This window comes from Myxine glutinosa, chromosome 1 (assembly GCF_964187855.1).
Source record: "Myxine glutinosa chromosome 1, kmMyxGlut1.1, whole genome shotgun sequence".
Taxonomy (NCBI): Eukaryota; Metazoa; Chordata; class Myxini; order Myxiniformes; family Myxinidae; genus Myxine; species Myxine glutinosa.
In genome coordinates, this window is record NC_136261.1 from 405,883,094 (window position 1) to 405,901,517 (window position 18,424).

The 18,424-nt window shown below is 47.8% G+C and overlaps 1 protein-coding gene across 1 annotated transcript in view; it reads right to left on the minus strand.

Moving 5' to 3' along the window:
- Positions 1 to 1,809: 1,809 nt before the first annotated feature.
- LOC144889859 (uncharacterized) overlaps positions 1,810 to 18,424 on the minus strand; it is a 38,024-nt gene continuing 21,409 nt past the window's right edge. Inside the window, exons 2-4 of the mRNA XM_078771063.1 lie at positions 7,747 to 8,119; positions 4,210 to 4,269; positions 1,810 to 2,248 (exon numbers count right to left, since the gene is read on the minus strand). Of these exons, the coding sequence (XP_078627189.1) occupies positions 4,229 to 4,269; positions 7,747 to 8,119 (414 nt within the window). The 3' untranslated portion in view covers positions 1,810 to 2,248; positions 4,210 to 4,228. The remainder of the gene's footprint in view (positions 2,249 to 4,209; positions 4,270 to 7,746; positions 8,120 to 18,424) is intronic.

The window sequence follows — 18,424 nt, forward strand, 5'->3', positions numbered from 1 at the left end:
TTCAAATTTCAGGTCAATCGGATGAAAATTGAGGATTTTAGACCCAGATGATCCAGATGACCCTTTTGGACCAAAATGACCCAGATGACCCAAAAGTCCCACAGGGCCAAAAAGACCCCAAAGGTCCCTGAGGCCCCAAAGGACCCAGATGACCCAAAAGACCCCAATGGCCCAAAAGTCCCTGAGGATCCTAAAGACCCCGGAGACCAAAAAGTCCTTAAGGATCCAAAAGACCCAAAAGTCCCCGACGTCCCAAAAGACGCAGATGATCCAAAAGACCCAGAGGACTCAAAAGACACCGAGGATCTGAAAGACCCCTCCCCCCCCCCCCCCCTCAAAAGACACCGATCTGAAAGACCCAGATGATCCAGATGACCCTTTTGGACCAAAATGACCCAAAAGTCCCACAGGGCCAAAAATACCCCAAAGGTCCCTGAGGCCCCAAAAGACCCAAAAGTCCCCGAGGATCCAAAAGACCCCAATGGCCCAAAAGTCCCTGAGGATCCTAAAGACCCCGGAGACCCAAAAGTCCACAAGGATCAAAAAGACCCAAAAGTCCTTAAGGATCCAAAAGACCCAAAAGTCCCCGACGTCCCAAAAGACCCAGATGATCCAAAAGACCCAGAGGACTCAAAAGACACCGAGGATCTGAAAGACCCCCCCCCCCCCCCCCACCTGAGCGAAGCAGGCAGGTATGCTACACTGCTACAGGACGGTAAAGACCAAATGAAAATTTGGTACAACGGATGAACAGGCACACTAGTCCATAAAATCTTTTCGACCAATGTCAATAAAGGATTCTAGTTCCTGTGTGATGACTTTGGTTACTTTCCGTGCTTCACAGCTCTGTTCTGCTGGCCGAGCAATAGAGGTCACGTTTCCTGTTTTGCTGACTTTCTCCACTCACATGGACAACAGGTTGCTCGAAATCCCCAATGGGATCCTGTGCACCACTTCTGACGTCAGAGTCAGACCTTTCATTGCAATGTATTTCATGTTCACATCTTGTTCACCTATTAACGGGTACCAGGTACCCAAACAAGGTGTGTGTGCGACAAGAAGTACTTGTGTAGTACATGAGTTAATGCTCACCATTACAGTTGTGAGGTGGTAGGTCCATGTGTGTGTCCAATTGTAAGAGCAGGCATAACATTACCAGCTCAGCTTTATCTCAGCACATGGTATTCATATTACATGTTTAAAAGAAAGCTGAGACTCCATGTTAGGTACCCATGAAGCGGGGACTGATCAGCTCATGGCAGGTATACTACAGATGCAAAGAAGACACCTATCTTGTGGCAGGTATGTCCAGACAAGCAGCGTGAAGGTAGGTGTGATTTGGTTGTTTTTTGATCAGTTGTGGTCACATGGTTGGTTGCACCTCCTCATGAAATCCATAAAAAGGCCTGGAACAAAGATAATGTGAGATTCGACAAGGAGCTTCCTGAGGAAGGTCCAGTCACTCAGGGCCTCGAGCGCAGAGTGTTGTGACCCAAAGACAGGGTCCTTGCGTTGAAACATCTGGCTGTTGGAGCTGTCGCCGTGTTGTTGAATGGGATCACAGGATCAACTGGACAATCAGATTGGGTGCAATGGCATGGTCACACCTGGCTGGCACCAACTGTCGCTGTTGGAAAGGTCGTCTGCGGACAGGTATCCACACAGCACGTGCCTCCAGCATGATCCCAGCCGACTAGTGCCACGGTGGAGGCTTTCAGTATTGTTTTTTGTTTGTATTTCCTTCAAAAACAAACATTTTTGACAAAGAATGTTTCAAGACATTTTTGTTTCCTGAAAAATTGACCCAAATCTTTCATTTTATTTTCAGAGATAAATTTACACAAACTGGAAAAGTTATGCTTTGAAAAAGCAAATTGGAACAAATATTGTTCAAGACGATGATTACAAAATGTAAAACAAGAAGAAAAGAGAAAGAAACCTCATCATGTGACAGAAAGACCAACAATAAGAGATGTGAGATGCTGGAGAATGTCTTTGAAGAAGATTCGTGCATATCGTCACTCCATTGGAGGATTTTATCTCGCATGATGATAAAATAAATCCCATAATCACATACGCTGCAATTACAAGACTTCTGTTGAGTGTACGTACAATGTGGACATCCAGTGAATCAGTAACTTTTATCAGGAGAAACTTGGCACTGCCTCTGCAACTGTCGAAGCAGTCTCGGTAATGAAGTGAGAGCAACAGGTGCAGCAGAACATCCGGTGGAATTGCATCCGCCTCCCTGTGAAGACCATTCACACAAATGAAGAACTGTCAGATCTCGGTACTGCACTGAATTAATTAAAAACAAGACCAGAAATCTAACAACAGCGTTGCCGGGCTGGGATCTGCTGAGTGGAGGATCTGCTGTCCCCCTGTCATGTGACCAGATCTCCCTGCCTCCTCTCACGCCACCCCTCCCTCCTCCCATCCCACTCTTTCTCTCCCCCCTCCCAATGGGTGCTGTCTGACAAATTGGTGCACGTTTCAAAAATTGACGCCCAACAACAACAGCAACCATGCGGAGCTCTTATAGACCTGCGTCACCAGAATACATCGCCACAGTACCACATCGGGAGATCACTAAATTGTACTTTTTCTTCATCTTCATCTTCTCCTGTAAAAACAATATTAAACTGTTTCCCAATGTTATAGGTCTCTGGTGAACATAACGCGCAGCAAACAAAATGGCAGCGACTTGATTTATAAACCCCGCCCAGACGGACAGACAGAGAGAACAGAGGGACAGACTGGCAGAGAACCCCCTCCTCACCTCCCCCACAAGGTGTTCTTCAATACAGATGTCCTTGACAGGTAATCATCAATAAACTGTCCACCTCAATAATCTGAGAAACTCCACAGGATTGATCATTTTTGTTAAAATTTAATAATTATTCATTATTCCACGCTTTGCGTCTTTTCATTGGTTGCCATCTTGATTTTCAACATCCACACTTTACTGGACAAACAAGCAGCAAGTTACTATCTCTGAGATGCATCACATAACGAATATCTCAAAACAAACACAAGAGTTACTACAGCCCTGACAATCAATGGCACTAACATCCCAGAGTTGTCCTCTGTCCGTTCTATGAGATCATGATTGACCAGAACCTCAACTGTCACATCAAATCTGTGACTACAAGGTCTCTGATCTGTACCAATCAAGAACGACGACAGCATCATGCTTCAAATTCCACTTTATCCCTAACATGGTTGTACATAACCACATCTTTATACAGTAGATGGATCAAAATTTTGGAATGCCTTACTCAATAACTTAAGGAACTGCTGCATTTAAAAAGAAAAGCTGGTCAAACACTTGGAATTTCAATCTTGACAAATCTCACCCTTTCTCTTTCTCTCTCGAAAAGGACCACGTGGCAAACCCTCCCACCTACTTTCTCAACAATCTTCTTTAAGAGGGTCAGTCACTCTTGGGTCTCACTATCAGCCATGATCCTCCTTGGACAAATCACATTTCAAAGTTGGCCTCCAAATCCAATCGCCGACTGGACATCCCCCGTCATGTAAAGTACTTCTTTGGCACACCTGAACTCTTACCCACTTCCAAGGCCTTCATCAGCAGCGTGATGGGGTTCTGATCTCCCATCTGGGCTGGCACTCCTGCGTCACCTTGCTCAGCTTGACACTGTGGAAACCAAGGGCTTCAAGATCATTGGAATCTCCCGTGATGAAGCAGAGTCAAGGGCCCATCACTTTCCCATAGCAGACAGGTCGGTGTTCTTTCTGTCTACTTCCGTCTTCTTTCTGGTCTTGCACCATCTGCCCTCACCGTGATTTGTCCACCCCATGTGTCTACAGGGTGCAGCAGCAACGGCCTTCTGCTGAAATTCCTAAATCTAGAATCACTGATCATCTCCACTCATTTGTTCCTCTTTTCTCCAACCTGTTGAACCCACTTCCACATTCTCTTCAATCACATTCTTCCTTCCAGGTTTTCAAGACAGCCGTTCACCTCCATCACAAATCATCCGCCATTCCAAAACAATGATCCTTTCTACCCCCGTCAATACCCTACCCCACCTATTTCTAAAATTCCAGTTTTTCCTTCCTGAGTGTTTGCTTCTGTATCAATCTTGTCCATTCCATAAACATCTCCTACATTCTTCCCGCTCTGGGACAAGGTTTATCTTTTTATTTAATGTTATCGGGATGATGGTATTATGAATGCAGACTCACACATCGAGATCTCCAGCTGTCACCTCCATCCTGTTGATGAGCTCAATCCAAAAGACATATCTATTGCAACAGAGGAAGAAGAAGAAGACCTTCAGACACTCAGTAAAATAATGTTACGTTTGGGGGGGGGGGGGGGAGGGAGGGGAGTAGGGATGAAATACCTTAGTGGAGATAGGAATGTATAGTTTAGCATGGACCGTGTGATCCGAAGAAGAGGAACCTCGATGTACTAAGTAGGGAATCTGTAGAGCATAAGATCGTATATGTGTCTCCATTCGAGGGGTGGAGCTACGCTAATTAGGCCGGGCTTAAGGATAATCCCCAGTATGTAATTGCTCCTGTGATTTTCCCTTATGTTTTATATCATCTAAAAGGGCCGCCATTAGAACAACCATAATCGCCGACAGTACCAGGACATTGCGATCAGCAATTAAACCCCGCCCAGCCGAACATTCCCGAAAGACAGCTCGACTATGCCTCGAAGGATCGTAACTGACAGGCCACGCCCCAATTTTCGTCAGTGGGCATCAACCAGGCCGTGAGGCCCCGCCCCAAAGGGATGATTGGTCGTGTAGATGGAATGATGTAATGGGGTACGGGGATTGATCAGGGAGTTACGTCGGCGAGGGAAAAAGGAGGACGCGTCCCTCCTCCCGCTCTCTCTCGTTCTGGTGTTGGGTGCGGGCAGTTGCATTCTTTGGCTCATGTGAGCTTGTGGAAAAAGGCTCTCTCTCTTGTTCTGGCCTGGGGGGAGGACGGCTGCGCTTCGTGCCCTGTGTGACTGAGAGATTCATCGGAACTTTATGGAGCATGGAACGACCGGAGGAGGAGGACGTTTTGCTGCCGCTAAACGGCTCAGTGTGCCGTGGGGCGATGCGCGCCATCTTGTGCATTCCCACATGGAGACTCAGAGACCATTCGCGCTTGTTCTCGTCGGAGCAAAGCTGAGTATCGGCCGACTCACCAAACCATTTTTCTTTTCCTTTATCATTCCCCTGTCGTGTAATTGTGTCTGATGGAGGTGCCTCAATATTTGGAATCTCCCACGATGAAGCTAAATCCGAGGGCCTTTCACTCTGAGGCACTGGGGGAGCGAGGGAAGCTAGGCCATATAGGAGTCGGTAGAAGACAGAAAGACCACCTACCTGCCTGCGGTGAGTGAGTGAAAGGACCTCGGATTTAGCTTCATCGCGGGAGATTCCAAATATTGAGGCACCTCCATCAGACAAAATCTGTGCTCTGTCCCCCAAATATTCCTACAGGTCGCAAAAGATCTGCCAGTAACCCTCTTATGGTGAAATTGCCAAAATCAAGACTCTCTGCTCACCGTCACTCCTTCATTCCTCTTTACTCCCACCTCTGGAACAAACTCCCTCACTCTCTTCAATCTAACGCCTCCCTCCAGGTCTTTAAAACAGCTGTTCACCACCACCTCTTGTCTTCCCCATCCAAAACCTTGATCTTTTCTACCCCCGTTAATTCACCCCAGATGCACTTTTTTTTTTTGAAATCCCGACTTCTTTCTTTCCTGGAAGTCCTAGCAGTGTCCATGTGTTTTATACCTTTCCCACCCCCACCCCCGCCTTCCCATGCCTCCTCCCCCCAAGCCCTCTCCCTCCCACGGATCTTCCGTTGTCCCTGTTCTCTGCTGTTGAACTTGTATGCTTCCCTCTCTCTCCCCATCTTGTCTCCCGCTCCCTTTATTGTATGTTTTGTGTGTCCGTTTTTTTGTGTGATTGATGTTAGCTCTTACAGGAGCCTCGATCTTGTATACTAAAAAATAAAAAATAATAAAAAAATTCGTTTTGCCTTACCTTTCGTTTTTGTTATTCTAGCATTTTCATTAAACCCATATTTTTTGCATTTTACTTTTGTGTCGTATTCATTTACTTGTTTGTGGGTTCGAGGAATAGACCCCGTGGTGGCCATCCGTTCAGGTAAGGCTTTGGGTCCTTCCCGCACATGCGAAAAGTTAATCCCGCCAAGTTCAGGTTTACGCCTCGGCGTAACAACATCCGGCTATTCGTCTTAGGCCAGTGTTCATCGGCCACGGACTTGACAATAAGTTCCTGTGTTTTAAAGCAATTCTTGGGTAAAATGCCAGGAGCATAGAAAAGGCCCTTTATATATGGGTATGTGCCATGTGGCAAAGTAGAGAAAAGAAGGGAGATTTAAAAAAAATCTCGTGTGCATGCTGGACTACCCGTGTGTTCTTAAGAGGAACCAAGTAATGCTCCAGAAAAGTTCATATAAAGGGGCACCCCACATCTGGCAAATAAAATACATTTACTTCTTCATGCAGGTGCATGAGTCAAATTGGCGCCCCTTTGTATGAACTTTTCTCGAGCCGAGTTTCGTCAGTGGGCGAAACCATACCTCTGTAATTACAATAAGTAATATACCGTTTCGGTACCATATACCGAAACCATACCTCCTAAAGTTACCCATACCTCTGTAACGACGTGTGGTGAGACAAGTGCAGCGAGCCGAGCCAAGCTAGTATACAATATACCAGTAGAAGCCGAGAAACAAATTTTCAGTCCTCATGTTAAAGTTGGATAGGGTTAATTACAGGGGTTAAAGGGGACCAAAAAACAACAACAACCACGGTCCCCGAAAAAGGCCAACCCCCGCTTTGCGGGGAAAAATGGCCTCTAAACGGTGGTGTGTGTATGTTAAAGTTGGATACAGAGAAACCGTCCCAAAAAAAGGAAGGGGCCCTTTGCTACTCCTCCCTTGGTTTCCAAACAATATAATAAGCAATTTGATGTGTTACAATACTCATAATGACGCTGAAATTTCGGTTTAAGAATAATTACGCTTTAAATATGAACAAAATGCATTGGCTCATTGCACAAGATGTTTATTTGCTCATTATTCAAGACTATATAAAAGACTTGAAAAAGTAAGGGGGAAAAAATATTCAACCCAGACGAGATTCAAACCCACAATCCCCATCTTGGGAGTCTGATGCCTTATCCATTAGGCCATTGGGCCAGCATGTTTGATTTGTGTAATAATATTTTGAAGAGTTATAAAGTGTGTATATATTTTTATATATATATTTATGTATATTTATTTATATATATTTAATTTTTAAGCAAAAGCGATAGCACTTAGGTGGAATTTGTTTCGAGAGCCGTTAACTAGATGTATTGGCCGATGTATATTCCAAGTTTCAGCTAGTTTCAATGTATAGTCCTTGAGATATGAGCGCCAACACATTTTGGGCGGACGGACGGACGGCCACCAACGTGATTTCGAGGGTTTTCTAAATATAACTCAAGAATGGATAAAGGGACGTTGCTGAAATTTGGAACACATTACCACAATGTACAAAGCATTTACTTCTGAAATTTGCACCTGCTTTCGTCCAGTAGAAGCCGAGAAACGCATTTTCAGTCCCCATGTTAAAGGCTGCATACAGAGAAACGATCTCTTATAGAAAGAGAGGGGCGCTTTGTGCCTCCCTTTGATATTATCAACATCATTTACTCGTCAATACTTAATGAACTGCCCGTAGTTCCCACGACTTACCATTGTTCAGGTCCTTTTTCTCTTCAGGATCTTCCTCGTATTCCACTTTGATCTGCAGGACTCCAGTGTATCCCCGCATGTCCTCAGCTTCTTTTCGACATCTTGACACAATGGCCTGTTCGGAGCTTTGCTGCGCACTGCAGGACTCCATGAAACGGCAGAGTTCAGCATACATGGTCGGGGTGAACGATTGTGCAGCAAGCGAACACAGTTCAACCCTCGCCGGAGTGGGTTGAGCACGGGCACAGAGCACCCCGAGGATCTCAATCCCCAGGCCCGTAATCACGGCTTGGAGAACCTCTTCTGCCATGCCCTGGGTCTCCAGCCAGTCGGGGATGGGTCTGATGCCCTGAGGTCTTGTCGAGTTCCACACCTGTGAAGAACCAACGGCTTTGTGAAAATGTCATTTTAAAATGACAAAGCTGAGGCTCATGAAAGAGCAGACAGTCGATGGGCAGACAAGCATTATTTGTATGAAAAGTTGGGATGTAGTTGGACGTTCACAGGACGTAAGTTTTTTTGTTGAAAATTTGATGACAAAAACTCAAATAGTTAAAAGATCAAATGCCTTGGACAGACAGACAGACAGACACACAGACAGAAGCGATTGCAAACCCCATGCATGGGGGACGGACTAATGAATAACTCATCTTAATCGTAAAGGATAAAGACACGGACTTGGTATTAGATAAGTGTAGAAGAAATAAATCTGTAATTTTCAGGACAAGTACTGAACTGTAATTTTACTGTCCGTAATCCCAGTCATAATTTAACTTTTGTTTTTGTTGAAATTTTTTTTGGCTAATGTGCAAAATAAAGAGATACTTCTGGAAAACGTACAGAAGTTTAACACAGTACTGTCCATGAATTGAGTTCGATATCAGTTTACATCACTTTCAAGGATCAATTTATTTGCTTCAAAATGTCAAATGTGGTTTTTGTTTCTTTTAAAGGTCACATTAACAAAATCTAGAATAATTTCAACATAATTCCAATGAACTTTTGGTTCTAAGTCATCTTGAAAAGTAAGTTCACCCCCACAAAAAAAATATTCCATATTAAATGCCAAGTCTGTATATATATATATACCGTATATATATAGTTATGAATTTGGGGTAGGGGGAATATCTAGATTTAGGTAGATCTGCATAGGTAGGTGTCCGGCTGTCATGATAGGGAACCTCACCTGTAATAGGTTCTGTGTTTAGGCGGTGTGTCAGAGTAAGCTGCTTATCTGTGTCCCCGCCACGAGGGGGCGGGGCTTGTTATATATTGTTGCGTATATGGGATTTGCATCCATCCATATCCGCTTGTAAATATTCACCTATTTCCTCAATACTTCCCAACTCTCCCCAATCCCCCATTCCCTAGTCCCAGTTTCTGTAAACAACACTCTGTAGACCCGACCTCCCCCTATTTCCCCCATTAAATGTCGCATCCAGGTTCACCGCATCTCATGTAAGACAACTATAGGACATCTTGCTAGTTATTCTTAGTCTATGTCAGTTAAGGATTCGTTTCCATTAATTCTGACCCTTCGTTGCACCAGAATGTGATTGTATGGCACCGTTAGGAAGTTTAGGACCTCCCAATACCTCCCCGCAGCTCTTCCTCACAGTTCAGCAACAACAACAACAACAACAACAACAACGAGCGCAGGGAGTGCGCGTCCTCACTCCGGCTTGGTAGGAGTGGTGGGAGGACACCAGGCCTTCCCAACGAGCCGCCATCGGACATGTGCTCGACGGGGTTACCAAACAGGGGCTCCCTGTCGGCTCCTCGTCAAGGGCGGAGCCCGGTAACCCCCGCACCCAATGGAAGCGGCGGACCGGCCCCAGTTGGGGCGGAACCAACCAGCCGAGGGCGTGTCACTCCCCGCTGAGCATGCGCAGTGAGAGAGAGGTGACATCAGATGCGCGCTGAGCTTGGAGCAAGCAAGACCACCACCGAGCGCTGTGAGACCTCCCTGCATCTTTGAACCGTGCTTTATCCTGTCCCCGAGCCAAGGTGCACCTTGTGCCATCGACCTACCTGTCCCTTCCTGCCATCAATCCCTGTGTAAGTCTACCTTGTCCGTTTGTCCGTGGTCTGTCAGGGATAAGATAAGACGGTATTTAAGTGCCCATCTCTTCTGTGTCTTTACCTCACTCTGCCTTGTAATCTACCCCCTTTTCTCCACCACTGTAATTATACCCTCCTCCGGAGGTCTTGAGAACTGTACCCCTTGCGTCGTTTCATCTATCCCAGTCGTCGTGTCCTTTCCATCATTGATTTAGCATAGCGCGATTTGGCCAATGTCTGGGTGAATCGGGTGAGTGTAAGGGAAGAAACGGGGAGCAACTGTTCGGCCGCGGTTACCTCCGCTCGGTAAATAACATCCAATCCACGGTCCGTAACAACTGGTGTCAGGAGTGGGATACGAGGCCCGAACCAAATTTAAAAAAAAAACATCTAGACAAAATTTGGTCAAAATTATAAAGTACCGAAATTGCTTTTGTTTTACAAAAACCCGAATTTTGAAAGTCGCGCTATGGGAGATCAAGACGGCTGGGTTCCGGTAGAGGAGAGTGAGGCAGGGTCAATCCAGGACCAAATTGAGGGACATGAGGAGAGCGAAGCAGTGAGGGCGGCAGGTTCGCAAAATGGCGGCGCTAGGCATGGGGAAGAGGAGCGCGAACAACAGGTCGGCGCCGCGCAGGGGATTGCGGTAGCTGTACCCGTGCCGCCGATGGACATGCAAGTCCTCATGGCGCAAATAGGGGCCCTGTTGGCCCAGAATAGCGAACAATTGGAACAAAGAATGGGCAAGCAATTAAGGGAGGACATGGGGTCCAATAGCGAGAAATTGAGGGAGGACATGGTGTCCAATAGCGAGAAATTGAGGGAGGACATGGGGGCCCAGATCGGAGGGTTAGGGAGTAGAATAGAGGGATTAGGAAACAAATTTGAGGGACTAGACAACAAATTTGAGGGATTAGACAAGAAATTTGAGGGGCTAGACAATAATTTTAAGGGATTAGACTAGAAATTTGAGGGGTTAGACAATGGGATAGAAGGGGTGAAACATTGGTTAATGGGGGTGGAAAATAGAATGGCTGCACAGGAGAATCAGATAGAGGGGGTGAAAAATGGGTTAATGGGGTTAGAAAATAGGATGGAAGACAAATTGCGGGAAATAGGGGAGCAATCCGCCCGGGAAATCGAACAGATGGGGAACCAGATAGAGGAGGTGAAAATCGGGTTAGAAAGTAAATTGGATGCTCAGAGGGATGAATTGGGACAGATGAGGGTGGCATCTACAAAAGAGATGGAGGAGATGAAAGGGGAGATCAGAAGAGGTGTGAGTGAGGAGGTCGGAGGAGTGCGCGAGGAGGTGAGGCACTGTGAGGAGCGCATGGAGAAGGAGGTGAGAAAGGGGACTGTAAAATTGCAAGGTGGTATAGAGGAGTTGACGCTGGGAGTAGAACAGCTGACAGTGGGACAAAAGGAGTTGGGGGACCAGGTAAAGAAGAACACAGCGGTAATAGAGGGTTTAAAATCGACACAGAAGGAGATGAAAAAGGACGTAGGGGTAATTAAAAAAGAGTGTCAGACGGTACATGAGGACCTGACGAGGAAAATGAACAAGGTGGTAGAGGTGATGGAGGTTAAAGAGCGGGAGGTGCGGGAGCACATAGAAAAAAATAAGGTGGAGTTAGAGGAAGAACTTAAGGGGGCGCACGAGGAGATGAAGGAGGTGAAGCAGAAATTAGAAGAAGTGGAAGAAGGGGTGAGCGAAATTAAGAAGCGACGGAGAGAGGATAAGAAAGAGATAAAAGAGGAAGTAAAAGAATTGGTCCAAAGTCTGTGTTCGGATCGTGATGATGTGCTCATTAACCGGATGAGGGATTCGCAGGTGATGGAGGAGAAGCGAAGAGAAAGGGGACCCGGTGTAAGTGGTGACCAATATGGTCGTGCGTATGATGCACCAGGTGATTTAATAAGCTTTGGGGTCGAGATGGACCCGGGTGTTCGTGAGAGGCCGTTGGTGAAGTGTGCAACAGGTACGGTGTGCGAAGGAGGAGGTGTGCGAGAAAGTCCGACTCTGGGGTGTGTGAGGAAAAAGTGCGTGCCAAGGAGTGAGTGTGCTGTCGAGAGTGAGTCGGTCGTAGCGCGTGTGCGAGAGAGCACATGGAAGCGCGTAGTGAGGAGTGTTACAGAGGATGTAACGGAAGCATGCACGCCTGTGGTGAGTGTTACAGAGGATGTAACGGGAGGGTGTGCGCGAGAAAGGTGTGTAACGGACAGGTGCATGGGGAAAGAGTGCGCTGTCAAGAGTAAGGGAGAATGCACGCCTGTGATGAGTGTTACAGAGGATGTAACGGGAGAGTGTGCGCAAGAGGGTGCACGAGAAAGCTGTGTAACGGACAGGTGCATGGGGAAAGAGTGCGCTGTCAAGAGTAAGGGAGAATGCACGCCGGTGGTGAGTGTTACAGAGGGTGTAACGGGAGAGTGTGCGCAAGAGTGTGCGCGAGAAAGGGGTGTAACGGACGGGTGCATGAGGAAAGAGTGCGCTGTCGAGTGTAAGGGTGAGTGCGCTGTCCAGAGTGGAGGTGAGAGTAGTAAGAGTGACACGGAGCGTGAGTTGGTTGTGGCAGGTGAGAGAGGATGTATACCTGGAATGGAAGGATGCACACCTGGAATGGTAGAGCGTGTGTGGGAATGCACACTTGAGTTGGTCGTGAGGCACGTGGTTGGGTGTGCGAGTGAGAGCACACCTGTGATTGTCACAGAGGAGGTGACCGAGGAGGGGGCGCGAAGAGGTGTGTTGGTGAGGTGTGCGAGCGACGAATGTGTGCCAAGGTGTTCGGTGGTCAGGTGTGTGACCAAGTCTGTGAGCGGAATGAGTGTACCTGGGTGTGGAAGAGAAGGTGCAATGACGAGGAGCATGGGAACAGCTGGATGTATGAGCAAGGAACGGGCTGCTGGGTGTAAGCATGCAGGTGAGGCATCGATGGTAACCGGGTTAGAGGTTAGAGCGACTTATAGCCGAATCGGGCCCTCGGTGCGTGCCGGGTTTCGCGTGCCGCGAGGACCAGCGGGGATCCGAACCACGGCGGGTTCGAAAGGACCGCCGTACGGGATCCACGCTGGGCCGCGCTTGGAACGGCCGCGTCCGTGCTCCGCTAAGCGGAATGGGCAGCCCGATAGGAAGGGTCGTCATGGCGACCCCTTTTTGTTGAGGCATTCCGGCAGGTCGAGATCGGGCCATGGGATGGCTCCGTGCCGAGATGGTGCGTGGGATCTCGGCCCGGGTAAACCTTCTTCCCTGCACCGAATGGGGACGTATCCAGCCGCTGGCACCAAACAACCCGCATTCATTGCTCGGCTGTACGAAGCCGAGCTTTCGAAGTGAATTGGCGCACCGAGAGGCATTAGTAAGTAGACTGTAATGACGAGGATAGTGTTTTGGCCACGAAATTAGAAAAACAAAATTTGATGATTGGCAAAGGATTGGCAGAGTGATGATTGGTAATGGTACAGTGATTGGCAGATGATTGGCAAATTTTTGATTGGCTGAAATTTGGTGAGCAAAATTGGTAGTGGAACGTCCCCGATGTGGTGGGATGGCAACTCTGTCATCCCTCACAGAGGGGGGCAAAGGAGCACTAGTTTTATGGGGTTGATGGCAGTGAAAACTAGCCCGGGAGGGTTAGGATATATCGTGTGTAGGGATCTAGCGAAGATGACATTAGGTAACGTTAAGATTAGTTAGTGACAAGGATACCTGTAGTGGGGACGCAGGTAGATTAGTGTGGATGATAATGAGGTGGTATTAGTGCTGTTAGCTAGATTCAAAATCCCGTCTCGGAACCGTCTTGATAAATTTTCAATTTTCAAAACGGGATCTCGGGTCGGCTCGGTTCCCGGCAAAGTAAAAAAAAAAAAAAAAATAATAATAATAAGGCTTCAAAAATAATGGAATTTCATTACAATATATAAACAACAATGAAAAAAATTCATTTCTGATGTTGAGTACTTAAATTCCGACTTAGCTTCCATTTACCGGGATGAAATAAAATACACCGCCTACATGCAGATGATCGGCCACCGATGGGACCGGGTTATCTCATTACAGTTTGTATTGTCGTGTAATTTCTTGCTCGGAATGTCAGAGAGAGGGAGAAAATGTTTCTGCCCAGGCATATTCGAGTCCCGGTTGGAGTTTCATTATCATTTTGTGAGTTGTGATCGCCAAGGGGCTCGCTCCCCCCCCCCCCCCCCGTTCCCCTGCCCTCCCCTCCCCCGCCCGGCAATGCCGGGTACTTCTGCTCGTAAATTATAAAGCAGGCGGTGTAGTGATCACCCCCACCCCCCCCCCCCCTCCTTATTTTGACTCTGTGACTAAAGTAAACGTAATCAACTTATCAGGCCTAAAGTGGAGATAAGATAACCAAAATACTTTCACATTCAAACCGTCACACCAAACCCCGAGGGATTCTTACAATTTATAGATTTAGCGTTGCAATTAAACATAAACGTTCATCAAAAACTCATTTCATAAAACTACATAATGTATTGTACTTATATTAATACATTGTGTGTAGAATAATCCGTTATAAACGTGTTTTTAATCTAAATAAACATCGTCCCTCCATTCACGGAGCCTCGAGGGAGTCCCTCGATATTAATGTGCTAAAGACCCTAGCAACCACATTCCGTAACTCGTCTCCAAGGACGGACACGTGACCGCAGCGTAAAGCGGAGCGAGGCGGAGTGATACAGCGGAAGGATTCGACGGTTTAAATAAAGCCGCGATGCGGTGGATTTTCATTGGGACCTTCATCCTGATGTCGTTACTTCCGCCACCAAAGGTGGATGGAGGTTATGTTTTCACTCCTGTCTGTTTGTCCGTTTGTTTGTGAACATAATATCTCAAAAAGTTGTGGACGGATTCGGACGAAATTTTGTGGAGATGCAGCGTGTGTGACAAGGACGACATGATTAGATGTTGGTGAAGATCCGGATTCGGAATTCGGATTCGTTTGCAGTGCATTGTTTGTTGACAAGGGGAAAATCCTGGAACAGTGAGTTTACTTTATCTATTATCGTTTGTGTCAGTTCAGCTGCACTTGCGAAAAATGATGCTTGTGCAGAAGCAGAGTAATGAAAGCAAGGCTCAATAAATGCCTCTATTATGGAAAATATCTGCAAGAAGTTGGAATTTTAACCGGGATTTTTTTACCGAGAAATTGCGTCAATCAATTTATCTCGGGACCGTCCCGAGACCGTCTCGAAAGCCGAAACCGCCGGGATTTCGTCCCGGTCTCGGCTCGGTTGACAGCCCTACGTGGTATGTGCTTAGTTTAAAGGGAAGACGGAGGAGCGCGAGTTTTAGAAGGGAGTAGACAGAGCAGATGATGCAGTATGAATGGAAGTGCTGGTGAGCAGCTTCAAATGAGGCATCGGTGAGGCAATGCTCCGAGGTGTGTGCGAGTGTACAAGTGATGAATGAGAGAGCATTGCGGATGAGTGTCATGGTGAGTAGTGAGTGTTGTGGATCAGCGCGAATGCGCTTGGGGGAGAGAAGGGTGCAGGTGGCACCAAGTATGAGAGCACAGGTGTGCAAGTACAGGTGTGTGGAATATATGGAGCAGAGAATGAGTGGTGTGGAGAGAGTTGGAGTAAGTGGTACGGAGTGGTGTGCATGGTGCGAAGGTGTGGATGGGGGAAGAGTGGACCCCCATCACGGATACCCGGGGCGGGTAGTGTAAGTGTTAGGTAGAGGGTATAGGTAAATTGTGGTTGGATATTGGCATCTGTGGTGCGGGTGGAAGAATGATGATTGGATGGGTGCATTAGTGTTGTGGAAATGGCGGGGCGTGTAGCCTGTTAGTGTGTGTAGTTGGTTTGGGCACTCCACCACTGTGAGGATGTCGGCCAGGTGAGGCCGCAGGTGGGCTCTGGGAGCCGGTAGTAGTTGTTGTGGATTAGGCCCGAGGATCCGGAGGACAGACCCGGGTAGCCCAGTGCCAGAGGGCACCGAGTGGGGTGACAGAGCCAGGAGGGGCCTTCCCCAGTTAGTTAGGTTAGGGTGAGGAGCTAGGTAAGCTCGGGTGGCAACTGCAGTGGTGGAGGTGTGCAGGTGGGTAGACCTGCTGGGAGAGCTACACGTCGCAGCCCAGAAATTGTGCAAGGGCACCGGGAGATGAATCGGGGGAGTGAGACCCCAAATTGATAAGCACCACAGTTTGGTCAATGGGAATTGGTTTTTAGAACCCATAGTGTAAGTTGGTCAATGGATTGGCAGGGAAAGACCCCGGGTAGTGTAAAGTGTGTTAATGTCATTTAGGAAATAGTTAGGATTGATGAACCTGTCGCACCATACGCAGCCACTTACCTGAGGTGATGATGATGACTCCACACCTGTGTTTTCTTTGTTTTGTGTTGCAGGAAATGAGAATTGCTGTTTGGATTTGTGAGACGCATCACGACGTGGATGAGACATTGGGGTGATTCCATCTCTCCCTCCTTAGGAGGGACTGATGATGAATTGGTGATGGCAAATTTTGATGTTGAGTTGGAGATGGCAAATTTTGATGAGAGTTGGAAATGGCAAATTTGATTGGTTAGGAGGGAGAGAAGACGAATTTGGTTTATGGGAGGAACGGGGAAGACAGTAGGGACGTTTGTTGATGTGTAAAGTAGATGTTTATGGGTAGTGTTGTGTTTTGTGGATACAGTAAGGGGTAAGGGAGGGGCGATGTAGGTTACCTGGTGGGGGGGGGGGGGCGTACGGTAGGAACGTATCTGTCTCACCTGGTTCCCATGTGCCCCCAGTGTGCATTACCTTGTATTGCATGCACTTTTGCGCCCTTACCACCTTACTCACTTGTCTTCTTTTGTCTCCCACCTCCGAGGATCTGGCTTTGGGGCAGAGAGAGAGGAGAGAGAGGTGCTGGCTCCGCAGTTGTGGGCCTGTACTTCCGCTGCTTGCTGCCTGGATCGATACACCATATGGACCGCAATTTTTGGTGGCCGCCCACAATGGACCGCAGTTCTTTTGCGGTCAAGCACCACCCGTTGATGGACCTCTGGGTCAACGTGGCACCTATACCATACAGGTGAACCACTTTTAGTTGGCCCCCCTGACGGCCACAATTAAGAAATGGACGTGGTTGGCGCCTTTCTTTATTTCTAAAGAAGCCAGAAGGCCAAGTGCACTCCATGAAGGCAAGACCAGCGGCAGAACATCGGCCGGCTGCGACACCACCGGTGACCATGGACACTTGATTGTGCATTTTTATTGAACACTTTATTGGTGCACCGGATGGTGCTGACTGTGCATAACGGGGTGGTGCTTTTGGTGCTTGGAAGGGGTGCTCTGCACATTATTAAAGGCCGTAGGGCCACAGGGCACTCGTGGGTTGGTGTATCGATGCTGGCATGCGTGCTCTCCCTATGCATAACATCTGCATGTGTTCCTCAAAGAACAGGTCCTGGATCGTAGTGTAAATATCAGTGTAGTCTTGTATAAATGATGCTCCCTACCGGCTGTATGTTTAGTTTGAGGATGCTTTCCACGATTCGGTTATCCTGTGGGTGTGTTTCTGTTAGGAGAAGGGTGCAACGTCGCAGGGGGACATATTTACTCATTTGTGAACATCTGTAAAACTGTCGCACTCAGGGTTGAGTTAATAGTAGAGGGAACTACATCTGAGTGCCACACTAAAGTAGGTAAAAATTTATTGGGTCGGGCCGCCCCGAGGTCGAGAAGGGTGCAGTGTTGCGGATATGGGATTTGCATCCATCCATATCCGCTTGTAAATATTCACCTATTTCCTCAATACTTCCCAACTCTCCCCAATCCCCCATTCCCTAGTCCCAGTTTCTGTAAACAACACTCTGTAGACCTGACCTCCCCCTATTTCCCCCATTAAATGTCGCATCCAGGTTCACCGCATCTCATGTAAGACAACTATAGGACATCTTGCTAGTTATTCTTAGTCTATGTCAGTTAAGGATTCGTTTCCATTAATTCTGACCCTTCGTTGCACCAGAATGTGATTGTATGGCACCGTTAGGAAGTTTAGGACCTCCCAATACCTCCCCGCAGCTCTTCCTCACAGTTCAGCAACAACAACAACAACAACAACAACGAGCGCAGGGAGTGCGCGTCCTCACTCCGGCTTGGTAGGAGTGGTGGGAGGACACCAGGCCTTCCCAACGAGCCGCCATCGGACATGTGCTCGACGGGGTTACCAAACAGGGGCTCCCTGTCGGCTCCTCGTCAAGGGTGGAGCCCGGTAACCCCCGCACCCAATGGAAGTGGCGGACCGGCCCCAGTTGGGGCGGAACCAACCAGCCGAGGGCGTGTCACTCCCCGCTGAGCATGCGCAGTGAGAGAGAGGTGACGTCAGATGCGAGCTGAGCTTGGAGCAAGCAAGACCACCACCGAGCGCTGTGAGACCTCCCTGCATCTTTGAACCGTGCTTTATCCTGTCCCCGAGCCAAGGTGCACCTTGTGCCATCGACCTACCTGTCCCTTCCTGCCATCAATCCCTGTGTAAGTCTACCTTGTCCGTTTGTCCATGGTCTGTCAGGGATAAGATAAGACGGTATTTAAGTGCCCATCTCTTCTGTGTCTTTACCTCACTCTGCCTTGTAATCTACCCCCTTTTCTCCACCACTGTAATTA